The following is a 17370-nucleotide window of genomic DNA, read 5'->3' on the forward strand; positions in this document are numbered from 1 at the left end:
CTGATCAATACTAAAGTCAGACTGATCACCAAACCTCATCTCATATAAAGACATGTAACTACTGACTGAAAATCCCCAGAAGAGTCTATGACACAAATTGAAGAACAGGTGTCTGTGCAATGGACTGGGCTCAGGATGCTTTGTGGAAACATTTCAGATTAGACAGAACAGACTCCTGTGAATGTTTGTGTGATAACTTTTATTTTAATAAATGCAACAATGTTTTTATGAAGTTTAAAGTAATATAAAAAATGTGACGTAAAAACATCTGCAGTTTATTTACAGTGAAAATAGGCAGCGCTCTGGAGCTTTGACATCAGCAGCAGGTTCTGCCCTCATACAGTCTCTGAAGTGAAGTGACCAATCAGGACTCTGTAGTTTATGCTTTTAGGCTGTTAGTCAGTCACAATAAGGACAGAACCCAGTAAGTGCTGAACCTTTTTTAACTTTTCATCAAATAAAGTTTAAAATATAACAAAAAAAGAGGTTTCATTTTGGTAAACAAACTACTTCAAAGAGACAAACCATATCTTTATCACTGATTGGCCAAAATAGAAACATCGGCTTGTGTGGGCGTGGTCCGAGTGGAATGACTGCTAATTTTCAGAATAAAAATCATAATTAAAATTCGAGATACATAGAAAAGTAGAAATATAATAAATAAAAAGGTTGGTTTCAGTCAATCAGCTGATTGGTGCTCAGCAGAGGAGACATTTTAGTGTTGATGCTGTTGCCATGGTACAGTAGTAAAAGGGGGCGTGGCTTCACATACACCTGATGACGGTCTGTTAACCTTGTAGCTTATTTAGTTTAATGTTTAGGCACTTTCTACGTTCAAATAGTGGAAAACTTTAAAACAAACACGTGAATAAATAAAAAAAGTGTTTGAAGAGTCAACGCCTCATTTCTCATTTTGTTTTTTTTGTTTTTTCAGGAACTCCTCCCAACCAATCAGCTGTCTTCTAGTTTAATCAGTCTCATAAGCCTCCTTGATCAGCAACACTAAGCAAACAGTTCTTTATGATACTTCCTGTTATCAGAATTTAATCCAATCAAGACACGCTGTGTTCAAAAACATCCAGAAGTCATGCTCAGCTATCGGCTCCTCATTTCCTCCAGGATTATCTCCTGTGTGTGTGTTTGAGAGAGAGAGTCTGTGTCCTCTTGTTGGACTTTTTCTCAGTGCTGTCTCACTGTTAGCATAACATGTTTTAGAGGCTTCCTGAACTAGCCTTGACATGCTAACATGAGTGTAGTGTTTGTTTGTACTTTTAGCACATGCTAAATGCTAACTGTTGGCAGGTTAGCATAGTTTTGTTGTTCTTGTTTGCACCTTAAACGTGACGTTTCCACGTGTAGTGTTTGTTCGCTTTCAGACATGCTCAGTGTGTGCTGACATTCTGACATCATCATCATCTTGCAGTCATTCTTCAAAGTGGATTGGCTGTTTTAGTGTTTTAACTTCTGCGCCTGCTGACCACGCCCACCAAACAAACAAAAAGGACACTGCTGAGAACGAAACTGTCTCTGCTGGGTGAATGGTGATGTCATCAAAGTCTCTGTGATAGTGGCAAGGTGAGTGAGGATGTCATCACTTCTTCTTGATGGCAGCGAGGTCTCTCTGCAACTCAGAGAATTTGGGTCTGTCTTCAGGGTTGTACTGCCAGCAGCGCTGCATTACTTTGTACACGTCATCAGGGCAACGCTGGGGACATGTCATCCTGTAACCTAGCAACAAGGCGAGGAGGAAGGATTATGTCAGAAACCTTTTCTCTTACGCTTTAGAAAGTGAGTAACAATAACAGATCATCACTTCACCTTTCTCCACCTGCTCCCGAGCCTGCTGATTGGTCATTCCAGGATAAGGACACACCCCCAGGCTGAACGTCTCCCAAAGCAGGATCCCATAACTCCACACATCACTCTCTGAGCTGTAACGCCCTGCAGCCAATCACAGAGGACCTCTCATTAACAGTCAATCACAGTTGTGTGTGTGTGTTTCTGTTGTGTGTGTTTTAGGTGTTACCATAGTTGAGGGCCTCAGGTGCGGTCCATTTAATTGGAATCTGTTTGAGCCCTGATGATGAATAAATTCCGTCGTCCTCTTGACGGCTCATCCCAAAATCGCTGATCTTTAACACACTGCCCTCTCCCACCAGACAGTTTCTCGCTGCCAGGTCCCTAACAGGTCAGATAGGCAGGGAAACAGATGGGTGGATATTAAAGAAGCACATTTTTTAGCTGATGTCAAAGCCTGATCCAGGTGATACTCATGAGGAGGCTACACCTGAGCAGATCGTGTGTGCACAGACTGAAGACTCTCTGTTACCTGTGGATGCAGTTCTTACTCTCCAGGTACGCCATCCCAGCCGCAGCATCCACAGAGAAACGAACCAGCTGCTTCGTCTTTAACTCGTCCTTCTTCTTCCTCAGAAAGGAGAGGAAGTCTCCACCTGACACACACACACACAAACACACACACACACCTTAGAAATAATATATCAACAGAACAAGACAAGACACTGAGTGTATTAGCTCCACCCACCAGGAACCAGCTCCATGACAATGTAAATTGGCTGTCTCTGCGTGCAGACACCGATTAGCTTAACGATGTTAGGATGGTCATACTGCTTCAGGATCCTGCATCCAATAACAGACAGGCTTCAATACACATCAGCCAATCACAAACAGGCTTCAAGACACATCAGCCAATGAGACATCCAGAAGTCGTGCTCAGCTAAGAACTATCATAAAAAGTATGACTTTTTTGTGTATATATGTGAGTGTGTGTGTTGATGTCACCTGGCCTCTGACAGGAAGCGGATCTTCAGCTCTGGCGGTAAATCTTCTTTACAAGTCTTAACGGCCACCGGCGTTTTGTCCCGCTGCAGTGTTCCTTTAAACACCTCACCAAAGTTACCCTGGCAACCAGCAGACACAGGGCATGATGGGAATTGTAGAAAAGGCGTTGTTTACAATAAACTGAAAGCTAAAAAATGATGAAAGGAAACAGGAAGTGAGGTCACCTTTCCCAAGAGCTCGCCCAGCGTGACGTCCTCATGGTTCAGGATCCACTTTTTATCCTTTTCACACACACAGACACACAATACATATGTAATAAGCTGTTCATGTGACATTAAGTACAGGATCACCAATCAGCTGTGATGAACGTAAACAAACAATGTTACCTTGATAACGGGGTTCAGTAGCACGACCCCAGACTTCTTGGTGATGACGTGTTTGGTGGAGAAATGATGCTCAATGAGCTGAGGGATGGTTGAGAAACCTGTCCCCTCAAAGCGGTACTGACTCTACCATAGCAAGGAATAGAGAGGAACAGAGAGGGATGGACTGTTAAATGTATGTGTGTGTGTGTGTGTGTGTGTGTGTGTGTGTGTGTTTGTGTGTGTGTGTGTGTGTGTGTGTGTGTGTTGGTACGTACATCGGCGTACTGGATGATGAAGTGGCGTCTCTGCTCATCGGAGAACACTGACAGGACGTACTCCCCCGGTTTCCCATGACTCTCTCTCACAAGGAAGTCTCCTTGTTGTCGTAGCAACTCCTGAGCCTCAGTACGAGGAATTGCTCCATGGTACCACTCCTGATCCGCCAGGGGGCGCTCTGAGGTTGGGATCACATCAAAGAACTGCTGCAGGTCAGAAACAGACAACAGACAAAGAGGTCAGAGACAGACAGACAGGTGTAGAGTCAGACAGTTGGAAGACCCACAGGTGTCACTCACAGAAGACGAGGAGCCTAACATGGCCTTAGGAGAGCGAATCATTCCGGCCAGGGAGTGACGCAGAGTATCAAACCGAGAACTCCTTTCCTTAGACTTATCCTAAAAACACACACATACAAACACACAAACACTGTGGTCAAGTGAAGCTCTTAAGATACAATAAAGTCTTTTATTTTGAAAGGGCAGCTCTGTTGATCAGTGAGTGGATGTTTACAGTGGAGCCGACGGAGCGAGCATCGTCCTCATATGGCAACGCAGGGGGAGGCGGTGGTGGGGGAGGAGTGGCTGCAGTAGCCATCTTGGCGTCCAGCAGGGCTTTCTGGGAGGAGAGGCGGGCCTCAGAGCTACGCAGTGATTGGACGGCATGATGAAGTTCGAGGAGAGAGAGTTTCTGACTGAGCAGCAGGACACAGCTGTGGGCAAGATACACCAGTCAGAGAGGGAGAGAAGGAGGGAGGTTGACAGGCAGAAAGAGAGGAAGCTTCTTCTTCTTCTACTTTTTAATTCAGTCAGTTGACTCACTCGCTCTTCCTCTCCGTGCTCTGCTGACTCGTCTGAATCTTAGAGTCCAAGTCTTCAGCCAATGCCTCCTTTGTCTGCAGATTCTGCTGAGTCAACGACAGCTCCTCTGATGCTGATGACAACCTGCAGGCAAGCACACACACAAACCCACACACATTCAAAGACGTGATGACTTCCTGCTGTGTATTAAAAACCTCCAACTTTTCTCGAACTCTCTTTGAAGAGGAATGACGGGTTTTTATTTTGGCAAGTTCAGTAAACAGTGTGATGTGAGTTTTATTTTGTAGGCGCTCACATGACCTGCAGACTTTCATTTTTGCAGGGTCAGTAAATTGTGGATTGAGAGTTTTATTTTGTAGGAGCTCACATGGCCTGCAGGCTGTCGGCAGTCAGTGTGTTCCAGAGGATCTCATTGGCTGGCAGATTGTCTGTCTCCTCCAGCAGGGAGGAGTCAAACTCCACGCTGGCCTCTGGTGTTTCTGGAGACCTAAGGGGACATAGACAGTTATCATGGTAGCCAGGAGTAGATCAATGGACAGGCAGGCTGTCACCTTAGTGACCGTCTCACCTGTAGGCTTCAATGAAGTGCTGGTACTCTGTGAGAGGGTCAATCTGCTCGATGGATGACGAGATCTCCTGATGAATTTTAACAATCTCTTCAGATAGCAGACTGCTGATCTCGCAGTACTCTTCCAGGATACTTTTACTGCACACACACATAAACAAACACACATATCAGCAGCTGCTTCCTTGACGCAGTCTGACAGGAGAGCACAGCAGCAGCACTTCAGGTAAGATGCATCAATCTTTTGATAACAGCTAGAGCTAACATATCCTCATGTGAGGTCTCCCTTTACATCCCTCTCTGAGCATCTCTTTCTGAGCCTCTTTCTCTTTGCTGGTTTTAGGTTTAAGAGAAAATTGTAGATCAAATGAGTCTCTCTTCATTGAGGTCCATATTTCCATGACCAGATCACATCAGTTCAAGAGAGATCTCTCCATCACCTGATGTCAGTGAGCTTCACAGTTCAGAGTCGGTCAAGTCGCCTGATTACCAGACAGTAAGAAACCAAAAAAGGTTGGATGAAACAGCTTAATCAATCTGGAACCTTTCTTATTGGTAATCACAGAAACGCCAAATATTGTGCACACATCCATCGTCAGTTAGTAAGACATTCAGCATATACATAAAATGTCAGAGAGCATGTCAACACGCCAGTTCCAGTGTGTGTGGTCATGTGACTCACAGGGCGAGCGTCATGTCCTCCTGCATCCTCTGCAGGCCGTCGAGCAGAGCAGGAGCAGCACGGCGTCTATGTTCATCTTGCTGTGTCTGAGCGCCACACACCGCCAACACGTACTGATTGTGGAGGTTATGAAGCTTCGCCATTGCTTTGTCATAGCGATCTCGAGCACGCTCTGCCTCCCTGCCTGTGAGAGGGAGAGATCAAGCCCTATGAAGACCTTACAAACCAGCTAAAGACCTTTAAAACTTTAACCAAGATAAGCAAAAGGATTTATTTAAAGGTGAACTTTGGGAAGTTTCATAAACAGAGCGGTTACCTTTAGCCATAGCCTCTCTGTACTTCTCTTTGGCATTGTTAGCATCACGGCTCAGCTGACGATATGTGGCCTTCAGTTTGTCCAGGTCACTCCTGGTAACCTAGGAACAACAACAGGAAGTCAACATCTGTGTGTGGGCAACGGAGTGGCACACTTACACACACACCCTGTTTTTAACGCTGTGAAGATCTGAAGTTTTATCAAAGAGAGTGATGATGATGTAGGCATTTGTCATGAGACCTTCTCAGGGACTGCAGAGTAAATTAGCTCAGAGCTAATTTAAGCTCAGCTTTAAAGCTGCTCCTACACACACACACACACACACACACACACACACACACCTTATGGTTGTGGCTCTCCAGCTGCTGATGAAGACTCTGGTAGCACTTCTTCACCTGCTGCTTGTCTCTGATCAATGTAGCGAGGCGATGAAGAGGACCTGAGTTCAGGTCATCAGCATGGCTCCTCATGACCCGACCCAACACCTCCGTCTGCCGAACCACCTGGGACCAGGACTGAGACAGAGACCAACACTAAGACCAGAACTACGACTAGGTCTAGGAGAGAGACCATGGCTTTCAGGTGTGTCTCACCTTGCTGACGGTGCTGATGTAATCAGCTGTTTCCTGTTTCTCTGTTTGTTGGGTCATACTAAGAAGCAGAGCGGCGTACTCTTTATCACTCTTTACACGCAGAGTCATGAAACGCTTCACTGTCTCCAGCAGCTAGAGGATGACACACACACAGACAGAGTTAGGAGTAAACAGGTGTTTTTGAAAGGGAGGAACAACAGAAAACTGAGCAACTACCCGACAAGCTGCCCTCTTAGTTAAGCATGCTAACCCGGTGAACACCTGTGCTCAAAGTTTTAAACTGAGTCTATAAAGATAACGAGGGCCAATAACAAATAAGTACTCAGAACTCCTCACTGATTTGCCTTTTAGTGTATTCTCACAGCAGGGGGTCACTGGTCTCTAGTTTTTAGGGGTCACAGGCTGAAGGATTTTGAAACTCCTGTACTACTTAAGCAACAACGAGTGGTCTCTGCACGAAGAACAACAACATTTGTTATATTTTACAAATATCAGCAGAGATACTCTACACCTGGTGGACATGGGACACCTGCTCAGTTTTTTTCTTACCTTTAACTCCCAGTCCTGCAATTTCAGTAATCCCTCATGGGAATTCCTCAAATCCCGACCAAACCCCATTTTGGACCTCAAACGTACGAAAAGACACACACACACAGGCTAAAGACAGGAAGGAGCGAGGACAAAGGTCATGGTCTTCTGTGGAGAGAGACAAACAGACAATCATGGTGTTGTAAAAACATATAATCCATATAAATCTCTCCTCACCAATGAACATTTGATCTGAAAACACACCTCTCCATCTATCTATGAAATATGTTCTGACAGACACATACTGTATCGATGTAATACAATAATAATAACATATTTTGTTATTTAGTTTTGTGTAATGTGTAATTTCAAACTTTGAAATTTTACATTTAACTGAGTGCAATGTGTAATATAAAAATTATATGTTTAATATTAAACTGTATGTGATACTCACTATTAAACTGTTTATAATACCAATCTGTAATATAATTTAACTGTGTGATGTGTAATATCAAACTGTAATGTTGTGCATCGTGTTTTGTTTGACTCTCGGAAAAATCTTGTCTCTTCCTGCTTCCCTGCCCACTTTTAAACTTTTAGAAGCATACAATTGTCCCCTAATTTCTCTAATGAAGATGTTTATCCATTTAAAGTGTAAAAACTTTTTAAAATATTATTAATTTTTTCAAGCACTCTATTAATGAACTTTCCACATTCCATCATACCTACATAAAAACACAAGCTATGCTAGTGCTAGCTGCCTTCTTCCGTTTAAACTAATGGAATGTTGGAGCTAGCATGCTAACGGAATAACGGTAGTCCCATTCCATTCGTAGGGAATCTCAGCTAACATGCTAAAGACAGGTGACAGCAAGTATCTGAAGTTGGTGAGAGACAGGCGGCAGGTGATGTGACAGGTATCACCTGTGATAGTGTCTGTGGATCCCTGTGAATCAGGTAAATGATGAAGAAGCAGCCTGGGGAGGAGGAGGAGGTGGACTGGGACAGTCGGGAGAGGTTCGGTGTTTTTCGGCTCTTCTTCGGGAGTTTTCAGCAGTTTTGAGGTTCCGTGGGACGCTATGGTCGGCGGCAGATTTTCTGTCCGGTCACCGCGCTCCCCTGCCGTCCCCCAGCGGACTCATTTTATCCTCTTCCCCAAGATTTCTGCTCCGTTTCCCGGGAGACTCCTCCTGCCGTCCGGTTACTGAGCTAACGAGCTATCGGCTAACAGGGAGGGGCTTCCGCGGGAAACGGAAAAGGGGGAAAGGTGTGTGTGTGTGTGTGTGTGTGTGTGTGTGCGTGTGCATGTGCGCGTGTGCATGTGCGCGTGCGCGCGCGCGCGTGTGTGTGTTTATAAAAACTGTGCTTCCTGGTTTTCCAACTTTTTAAGCTTTATTTCAGTAAAACGAAATGTTCCTGTTATTGCAGTTTAATAAATCCTAAACTGCACCTTTAAGGCCATAAACATTTAAAATAATTAGATAAGTACAAAATCATTGGAAAGGTTTGGGTATAAAGTAATAATCTATATTTCATCTTATTTATTTGAAATAAGAGAAACTAGCTTTTTTAAAAACATGCTGTGGTTATAAAACAAAAAAGTTATTTCAGTGTCTTTAGCCAGTTGATATCACTGTCACAAATTCACACACACACACACACACACACACACACACACACACACACACACACACACACACACACACACACACACACACACACACACACACACACACAGCCCTAACATGCTCCTGTGTGGGCTGGACATCTTCATGTTTTGTTTGAGACCACAGGCCAACAGACGACTTCAGAAATTAGACTGTGTGCTCGCGGTAAGTGAAATAAGTGTTCATCTCAGCCAATAGGAGCAGAGTGTGGGTGGAGTTCCCTTCCCAAAAAATGAAATCAGTTTCTGTCCAACCGGTTACTCAGACAGACTCAGGTCAGGCACAGGGACAGGTACAGGTTATAAGGACAGGGTAGGGGACTGGTACAGGTAAAAGGACAGGTAGAGGAATAAGTAAAGGCTGATGTCAGAGACAGAGAAAAAAGACACAAAGAGAGACAGAGACTACAGGTGGGTTGAAGGTGGTGTTTGTGGGGAAGTGGAGCAACAGGGAATGCAGAGAAAGAGAGGGAGTGTCAGCAGGTAAAACAGGTTTGGGCAAGGCGGGTGAGTGAGCTCCACACAGTGAAAAGGAGAGAGGGAGAAACAGATTTCATTGTTTGCCCAGTTTGTGTCCTTAAAGTCAGACGCTGGAGGAGCAGAGAAGAAGAAACAGAACTACAGTCCTCTTTAAAAAGACTCATCGAGAGGAGGAAGAGGAGAAGAAGAACAGAAGTGTGGAGGTGTGAACAGGTGAGTCAGGTGAATTAAAGTTACCTGTTTTTCTCTCTAACTGGAGTTAAATGCTTAATGTGAACAATCAGGAGGTTTGACTCCACTGACACTGAGCACTAGTTCTGTAATGATCACTTCTTCAACAGGGTTTGGGGTGGGGGTGATACACAAGGAGGGCTGGGTTGGTGAATATATCCACATTATATTTTCAGGTGAGCTACAGGTGTTAACTTTTCCACCTGTCTATTTTTCTACCAGCCTCTATGTCAGGATGTGCTGACATGAGTGGGTGGGGTTAATAATGTCATGTGATCAGCATTATGTTGAGCATCTTCAGCTGAATTTTACTGTAATAAATGTGTTTATATCACAAAGAGAGGGATGTTATTTTACTGGAGAAGAAGAAGATGAGACCAGCATTTAGACCTGATGATGAAAGATCTTTTAAGAAGGACTCTAGTGGACACCCAGGGAATTGCGGTTTCTTTTAATATAGAGCTCTGGGGACTAACTCATGGAGACAGACACTAGTGGAAACTCGAAGAACTGCAGTTTATGGACTTTATTTTTAATCTGCAGCCTTTGGATTTGTGGATAGAGCACACAGACCTGTTCTTTTTGTCTCCACGTTTCATCATCGACCTGACTGTTAGCATGTTAGCATCCATCCAGTTAGCAGCGTGATTGTGTACGTGAAGATAAATCTTCTTTATGAACTTCTTTACTTGTTACCTTCTCTCCTTGTTTCCTTACCCTCTGCTCTTTCTCTCTGCTCAGTCATGTTTATCCCTTTTTCTCCTACACAGAGCTCTCTCAGCCTGACCTCCTGGTGTCCTCTAATTGGACAGTTGGCTGATTGGTTGGTCGATTTCCCATATTTGGCTCTGCCCCTCTATAGGTTGTCATGTCAAACATCCAAGTTTCCCTGGAGAATCCGTACGGAGAAGTGCACATTCCACGGGCTAAGATCCGCCCCTCTGATGACGCCACTGTAATAGCCAATCCAATGGCTATGAGCAGTAACGATGGGAATCCATACGGTGTATCAAGCTCAGCCCCACCACCACCATATGTGGTGAAGGAGGCTGGAGGAGAAGAAGAGGGCGGGAGGTGCCCTGCCTGCTGCTACCGCTGCAGGAGAAGGAAGTGATGTCACAGCAGAAGGAGGACTGTGATTCGCTAAGGAATTTACTTGGTATGTTTCCTTTCTTGCTCTAAGGAAACAACAAAGGACACAAGGAAGCAACAGAGGACGTGAAGTAGGAAAGAAAAAAGAGAGAAGGTGAAGATACATGGAAAAGTCGTTAAGTATTTTCGATAAGATAAACAATTAACAAACACTTTCTGTTTGACTTAATGTAAACATTAATTTATGTGAGAAAACATGACTGTATGCTTAGAAAACAGTCAGCACAGACATATCACCACCCACAGGGGGCGCCAAAACTCACCAACTCAAAGTTCTTCACAGAAGTTTTAATACAAATCTTAACAAAATCCCCAGAAGCTGTTTTATTTTTATACTGTGCCAAGAGGCGGAGAAAAAAAACTGAAAGACTATCAGGTGAAGGAGGAATGAAGGTGTGAATGTTTCCTTTAGATGACTGAGGAATGAAGGAGTGAATATTTCCTTCAGGTGACTGAGGAATGAAGGTGTGAATGTTTCCTTCAGGTGATGGAGGAATGCATTAATGAATGTTTCTTTTAGGTGACAGAGGAATGAAGAAGTGGATTACTTTTAAACTGTTTGTTTAAACCTCTGAACGCAACATGCTAAGTTTGTTCTCCTGTTATCTTTAAATAAATGTTCTCAAAGCTGTAAAAGTGAACATGTTTGTATTTGTGAATATGAACTAATGATGATGGAACAAGGTTTTTTTTTACTTCTTGGTTTGTTGTGGCGCTGTATTTCCATCCGTTGTCTTATTATATTATTCATATTTTTATATTAACATTTGAACATTGAGGAATCAAATACAAATCAGATTGGTTGTCTGTTTGTTCCTAACTTTTAAAAATAAAATAAGAGATATGGAGTCATGCATGTAATTTATGATTATAAAGCATTTAAATTGACCACCAGAGTTCTGATTGTTGAAATAATGCCTTCTCTGTTTGTGAACAAAGCCTAAAAAAATCAACATACTAATTAACACACAGAGTAAAAATAAATAAATAAATAAAGAAGTATTACAAGTGTCAGCCCTCAGTCCTGTCTGCAGGCAGCCTGTGCTCAGCCTGACAGCTCAAACCCAGGACATTTTACCACGCCCCCTCAGGAGTGTTCTGCCGCCTCTGTCTGTCTCTTCCTTTCTCTCTTTTTCTTTCTCCCCCTCCTCTCATTTCAATTCAAGTCAATTCAAAAAGCTGTAATGGGATGACAAACAGATATTTACCCGGCCAAAGCAAGCGTGACATAGAACAAATGTACACACAGTTTAACACACCCTACAGACATGCAACAAGCATGCTGTGCAAAAAGAATAAAAACAAAGCTAAAAAATTAGCTTTCTCTCTGAACATTTGGGATGTTAAAAAAATCAAAACAATTGACTTTAAGTCCCTGTGAGGACTTCCTTGGTAATCTTGAAAAAGTCTAACCTCTGATCATAATCCATAGCTTCAATTGAGATTATCAGCCTCATCATAGGTTTTTTCTAAATGCTATTTCTCAGCTTCCATCTCAAGTTTGACAGGACCTGAAGTAAGAAGAAAGTTCTGGGCTTTTCTCCGCTGAAAAAGATTTCTTGGATTTATTTTGTAGCAATGGTGGACACTTGATTTGAACTGTCAGGTTGAAGTCGAGCAGAAGAAAGCTAACAGGAGAGTGATAGAGCACAAGCCACAGGCTAAAGCACGGAATAAACTGTTTGTGATAATGTTCACGCTAATCCACATGCAGCAGTTATTCTGCAGTGGTCTATTCAAACTTGAGAGTCTATCAGTTATCTAAAGAGTGAGGTTACGTTAGCACTGCTTGGTACATGCATACACTCTGCATACATTATGGACATGCCCCAAAGCACTTGGTTGTCAGCAGCACTAAATATATCCGGCTGCTTAAAGCTATGAGGTACGATTTGGAAGTTTTGTACATCTTAATAACACCGTTTATAGGGCTGGTACAGTCCTATGGTCCAATCTACACAATATAAAGACCAAAAAGAACGAAAAAAATCCATTCAGTATATCTGCTGCAAAGCTGCATACTAGTCAACCAATCCGAACCGAGCATGGCATGGACGGTTCGGATTGGTCCGTGAGTCCATCCAAACCCCTGTCTCTCTCTCTTTGCACCATCATGCCCATGATCCTTCCCCACTACCCCTCTCACGTCAGCTAGCTGCTCAGCTACCAAAGCGTCATGGAGCCAGAGAAGACCGAAACCAGGAAGCTGTTACTGTTACCCTCCACAAGGAATGGAAGAAAACAAAAAAGTTTCAAGGAAAAGGCTGAATCAAGGAGGAACTATGAGCGATACAGGTGCCAACAGAGACTGAATATTGTAGAAATGTACGACCGGTGGAAAAAGCTGCAGAGGGATTTGGGACTGAAGACTGACGCCGAGACAGCTGAGTTTCTGTTGAACAGGTAATGACTTTGTTTACTACAGTGGGAGATGTCAGCTGAATAACTCTGGTAAGCCTGTACTGGCTAATGACTGAATGCTGCTGGTTGGAACGGGTCGACTCTGTCAATAGATTTTAGCACAAGTTAGCCACACATCTTTAGCATTGTAAACTGAGCTGGTGAAGACACGCCGAGAAAGGTAAAGCCTCGCCCACAGTCGGCTCTGCTCTGATCAGCTGGCAGTGGCAACGCCAGACCTGCTTCGCCGGCTAATTCATGGTTTTGATTGCGCCGGTCCAATTGTAAAAGCTACCATTGTGTGTTACAAGGAAGATGACTGTCGTGTTTGTTACATTTTCTGCCGGCCACTTCTTGCTCTGTCGGAGGGGGCGTGTTGTTAGAGGGCAAAGAAGGGCGATACAAGCTGGGGGGCGGGAACTTGGAAAATGGAGGGGAGGGGTGAGTGAGGCTGCGTTTTTCAAATGTGTCTCGTCAGCCAAACTGGGTTTCAGATCTTAGACCATAGCTTTAATCATTGGACAAACTTACGTTTGCTTGTTGTCACTTTTTAAACGGCATCGCTACATAACTGTTGATAAATACACTACCTTATCATGTTGTATCCGGTGAAAAAATCTTTTCTTGAACAAAAAAAGTATTGTGAAGAAGAGGATCCTGTTTCCAGTCATTTACTTCAAAACAAACACATGCCTTGTTAAGAGTCACGTCATCACAACAATGTTCCAGGGAACACCAGGACAAGAGGAGTCACTACAGTCCACTTCAAGTGGATAGTCCTCACAGCCTTTTTAAAAGTGTTAAAAATGGGATTGCAGAGTGTACAGTATTTTATGTATACATATACAGTACCAATCAAAAGCCTGGACATACACTCTCAGTCACTGCAAACGATGGTTTTAGTCTGCTACCATTCCTTATCTTGCCACAACAGTGTATGATCTAGTTGCTGTGTTTGCACATTGCTTTACTTCCCCAAGCAGGTATGAGAGTTTGTGAACATCAGGCTTGTTCTCAGAGTCTGCACATGTGTGTGTGGGTTCAGTGGGCCTCTTATGATGGCCAGGCTGTGCTCGCCGAGTCTGTAACTGGTCAAGAATCTCCTGGGCTGTGGATCAGCCACAGTGCTCAGATATTCTGCCACAGTGTACTTCCTGTTTGGGACCAAGTGCAGCTCCTGTTTGCTCTGGTCTCTCCTTCTCCTCCCCCCATGTTGCCAGGTAACCTCTGTGAGTCCACACTGAGGTGTAACCTGATAGGCTGACCTGAGATCAGCTGATAAGGTTTCTCTCAGAGGATCATTTTGTTGTTGCTAAAAAATTATTTGGATGGTATTGAAATATAGTGAGCCGTGCTGTGATTGGTTGTTGAGGAGTTGTTTGAACAGTCTCTATCTATGTGTAGTTTTGTTTTATTCTGATTAGTTGGATTAATTATGTTTGTGTTGATTATCAGCTCCTTAATGTCACAATTCATGTCACTGTGTTCATCACTTTACAGTTTGAAAAGATCAATAAAACCAGTTAACGATAAAAACAGACAGAAAGAAAGTGTCTGAGGGTGAGCAAGGCTGAATTATTGATAGAGCTGACTCCCTCTCTCCCTGACAGGAGACCAAATGAACACACCGAGGAGAGGAAAGAGTGAAGGAACGAGAAAGAGGGACTATAGAGGAGAGAAATAATGAGAGAAGAGAAAGAAGGAGGAACAGAGATAGAGAGTTAAAAAAGATAAAGATTTAAAATAAAGAAAACAAGAGAAGAAAGAAGAGAGACTGAAAAAGAAAGAGAACAAAACAGAAGAACAAGAGACGGCAAACGGCAGGACAAGAGAAAGAGTAAAAACAAGAGAAAAAGAGGAAGACAGGATGTGATGTAAGCTTACAGGAAAAATAATATTCAGGTAAGTTATTGTTTCTTTAGATCTGTCCAATCTGTGCAGCTAGCCTTAACTATTAGCTTAGCATTGGCCACATATCTAGCCTCAGCCATGCTAGGCTAACTTTGTGGTTAAGTCAAGTAAAGGCTTAGTTATGCTTTCTGCATGAATGTGAGGCACAGAAATAAGACCTGCAGAATCAGTACAAGAGAGTGTCTCTGGCTTTTATACTTTTTAACACTCCAAGTGGCGTCTGTTACCAAACTGTAGGGGGCAGTGTGTCCCAAATGCACATCTATCACAGTACTAAATTAGAGTAAAAAGTTGTTTTCTCTGTTTACTACATTTTCCCTAATTCCTCTTCTCTGCCAAATTTAACCACAATTTCAGTGGAGAAACTGTTCATTACACATTTATCATTGTGATCTCTGCATGATAAATCATATAAATGCCATATTTTGTACTTCATGAGGAGCTCCAATTCATCTGCATGTGTCCGAAAGAGAGTCGGAATTTTTTGGAGGTGCGCAACCCAAAGAATTCCTGCATGTAAAGGACTACATGAGGGGGTGAGGTTTCTAAAATGACTTAATTTATCTGCACAAAACTGCACGGACCTTGCGGACACATCAAGCACAAACCAAGCTTGGGCACATGGTAACAAGTCGGGTAGAGTCAAAAAAAAGTCAGGAAAAGTCGAAACAAGACAGGATAAGTCAGCACAAGTCAGGTGGAGTCAGAACAAGTCAGATATGTCAGGACCAGTTAGTACAAGTCAGGGCAAGTTGGGAAAAGTCAGAGTCAGTTGAAAAAGGTCAGGACAAGTTATGACAAGTCAGGGTGAGTTATAACAAGTCAGGGCAAGTTTAAACAAGTCTGGATAAGCCAGGGCCAGTTATGATAAGTTCAAAAGAGACAGAACTAGTCAGGACAAGTACAGGTGAGTTAGGAAAAGTCAGGGCAAGGTTGAAACAAGTTAGGACGAATCAGGCAAGTCAGGTCAAGTCTGAACAAGTCGGGATAAGTCAGAGCTAGTCAGGGTGAGTCCGAACAAGTCACGACAAACAGGGCAAGTCTGAACAAGTCAGAACTAGTTAAAATAAAGTATAGAGTCAGGACAAGTCAGGGCAAGATGGGAAAAACCAGGACAAGTCCCTGCTGGTCAAGGCGAGTCGGAATGAGTTAGGAAGAGTCGGGCAAAGTCAGGGGGAGTCAGGATGGGTAAGAAAGAGTCAGGACAAGTTAAGAGTAGTTGGGACAAGTCAGTATGAGTCAGGGGGACTCAGGATGAGTTAGGCCAGGTCAATACTAGTCAGGAGGAGTCAGGACAGGTTACGAAAAGTTGGGACATGTCAAGGTGAGTAAAATTGGTTAGACAGAAGTGAACTAGAAAAAGTACTGGACGAGTCAGGATGAGGAAGGACACGTTAGGATGAAGAAGTTTAGTTAAAGGAAGTGCAGATGAGCGAGGACATGAAAGGAGGGGGAAGGATGAGTATGTATGAGTAAGGGTCTGTTTGGAGCTGACAAGTTAGCAACATGATGCTAATGATTATCTTTTAGGACAGGATGTCGAACTACAGGACTGAAGAAGAAGAAGATGGGGAGGAAGAGAAGGTTACCTGTCAGCCCCTCCCCTCACCACCCACAGTTGCCATGGAGACAATGATGTCACTGAGGAGACAGGACCTGGTGTGCATCGTGTGTTTCGGCAGCTATGACCTCATGACCAGGTTGCCACGCCGACTGCACTGTGGCCACTCCTTCTGCCAGGCTTGCCTGAAGAGGCTGGACACAGTGATCAATGAACAGGTTAATGATGATATCATCACATGCACCTGACAAACAGGACAGGTAATCATAGGAAGTATCAGGACAGGTGATCAGTAAATGGTACAGATTTTTGTACAGAGTGTGTTCCTACCATGGTACGCTCAGTCACCTATAGCTCTCCTGACTCTTCTGAATCATTGTTTTAAGTCAGGCATACATTAATAGTGTTGGCTCTTTCCCTCAGGTGTGGATCCCATGTCCTCAGTGTCGACAGAACACGCCAAGACCCAGAGGAGGCGCAGCCGGTCTGGACCTGGACCTGGCTTCCTTCCTAGGGGTGAAGGCCCAGCAGACCTGCACCTCCTCCTGCTCCCTGTCATCCTGGAGCTCCGCCCGAAGGGTGGGGGCGGAGCCTGCAGATACTGCCAGGGATGGGAAGTTGTGGCTGGGGAAAGAAGTGACTGATGATGGATGGTCACACGGAGGCCTGGCTGAGCCACGTTTCCATCGCTACGGCAACTGCTGCCCCCCACCATCCTATTGGCTGTGCTGCTGGTCGTGCTGCAGTGGGCGGAGCTAAGACAGGCCACTGAGACTGACAAATGGTGTTCAAACTGATTTAACCTGTGTGTGAAGTTTGATCATTTAAAACAAAAAATTAACTTGTGAGAGAAAAAATCTCAATAAAGAGTTTCATGTTAATCTGAAATCCATCAGAGGATCATCTCTGCTACCTGCGCTACCTACTCACCTGTGCTTTAATATTCCTACACTAAATGCACTAATCAGAGGATTAACAGAATCACACAAGCTTCCCTTCTTTCTCTCACCTGTCTGTCAGT

At 43.8% G+C, this 17370-nt stretch overlaps 2 protein-coding genes across 4 annotated transcripts; one reads left to right on the forward strand and one right to left on the reverse strand.

The window, feature by feature from the left end:
• Positions 1-182: 182 nt before the first annotated feature.
• fer (fer (fps/fes related) tyrosine kinase) lies at positions 183-8197 on the reverse strand. 3 transcript variants are annotated; one of them, XM_074689898.1, is made up of 20 exons: positions 7873-8197; positions 6970-7113; positions 6421-6552; positions 6169-6342; positions 5828-5927; positions 5512-5695; positions 4833-4970; positions 4632-4751; positions 4265-4387; positions 3957-4155; positions 3743-3841; positions 3443-3649; positions 3189-3311; positions 3027-3083; positions 2803-2921; positions 2546-2640; positions 2330-2453; positions 2027-2181; positions 1819-1941; positions 183-1728 (listed from the first exon to the last, which is right to left on the reverse strand). In XM_074689898.1, the coding sequence occupies exons 2-20, from the start codon at positions 7036-7038 to the stop codon at positions 1592-1594; spliced, it is 2478 nt and encodes an 825-aa protein (XP_074545999.1). In that variant the 5' UTR covers positions 7039-7113; positions 7873-8197; the 3' UTR covers positions 183-1591. The 3 variants fall into 3 exon arrangements, with proteins under 3 accessions (XP_074545999.1, XP_074546000.1, XP_074545998.1); XM_074689899.1 differs by having other exon boundaries at positions 3443-3646; positions 6970-7116; XM_074689897.1 differs by having other exon boundaries at positions 6970-7116.
• A 6320-nt stretch (positions 8198-14517) lies between these two features.
• Positions 14518-17152, forward strand: rnf224 (ring finger protein 224). The gene is made up of 3 exons (XM_074691105.1): positions 14518-14779; positions 16319-16567; positions 16773-17152. Exons 2-3 carry the CDS (start codon positions 16325-16327, stop codon positions 17106-17108), a joined length of 579 nt encoding a protein of 192 aa, XP_074547206.1. The 5' UTR covers positions 14518-14779; positions 16319-16324; the 3' UTR covers positions 17109-17152.
• Positions 17153-17370: the final 218 nt, after the last annotated feature.

This window comes from Halichoeres trimaculatus, unplaced genomic scaffold, assembly GCF_033239565.1.
Source record: "Halichoeres trimaculatus isolate MK-OKI-2021-1 unplaced genomic scaffold, fHalTri1.1 fHalTri1_scaffold_16, whole genome shotgun sequence".
In the NCBI taxonomy this organism is placed as follows: Eukaryota; Metazoa; Chordata; class Actinopteri; order Labriformes; family Labridae; genus Halichoeres; species Halichoeres trimaculatus.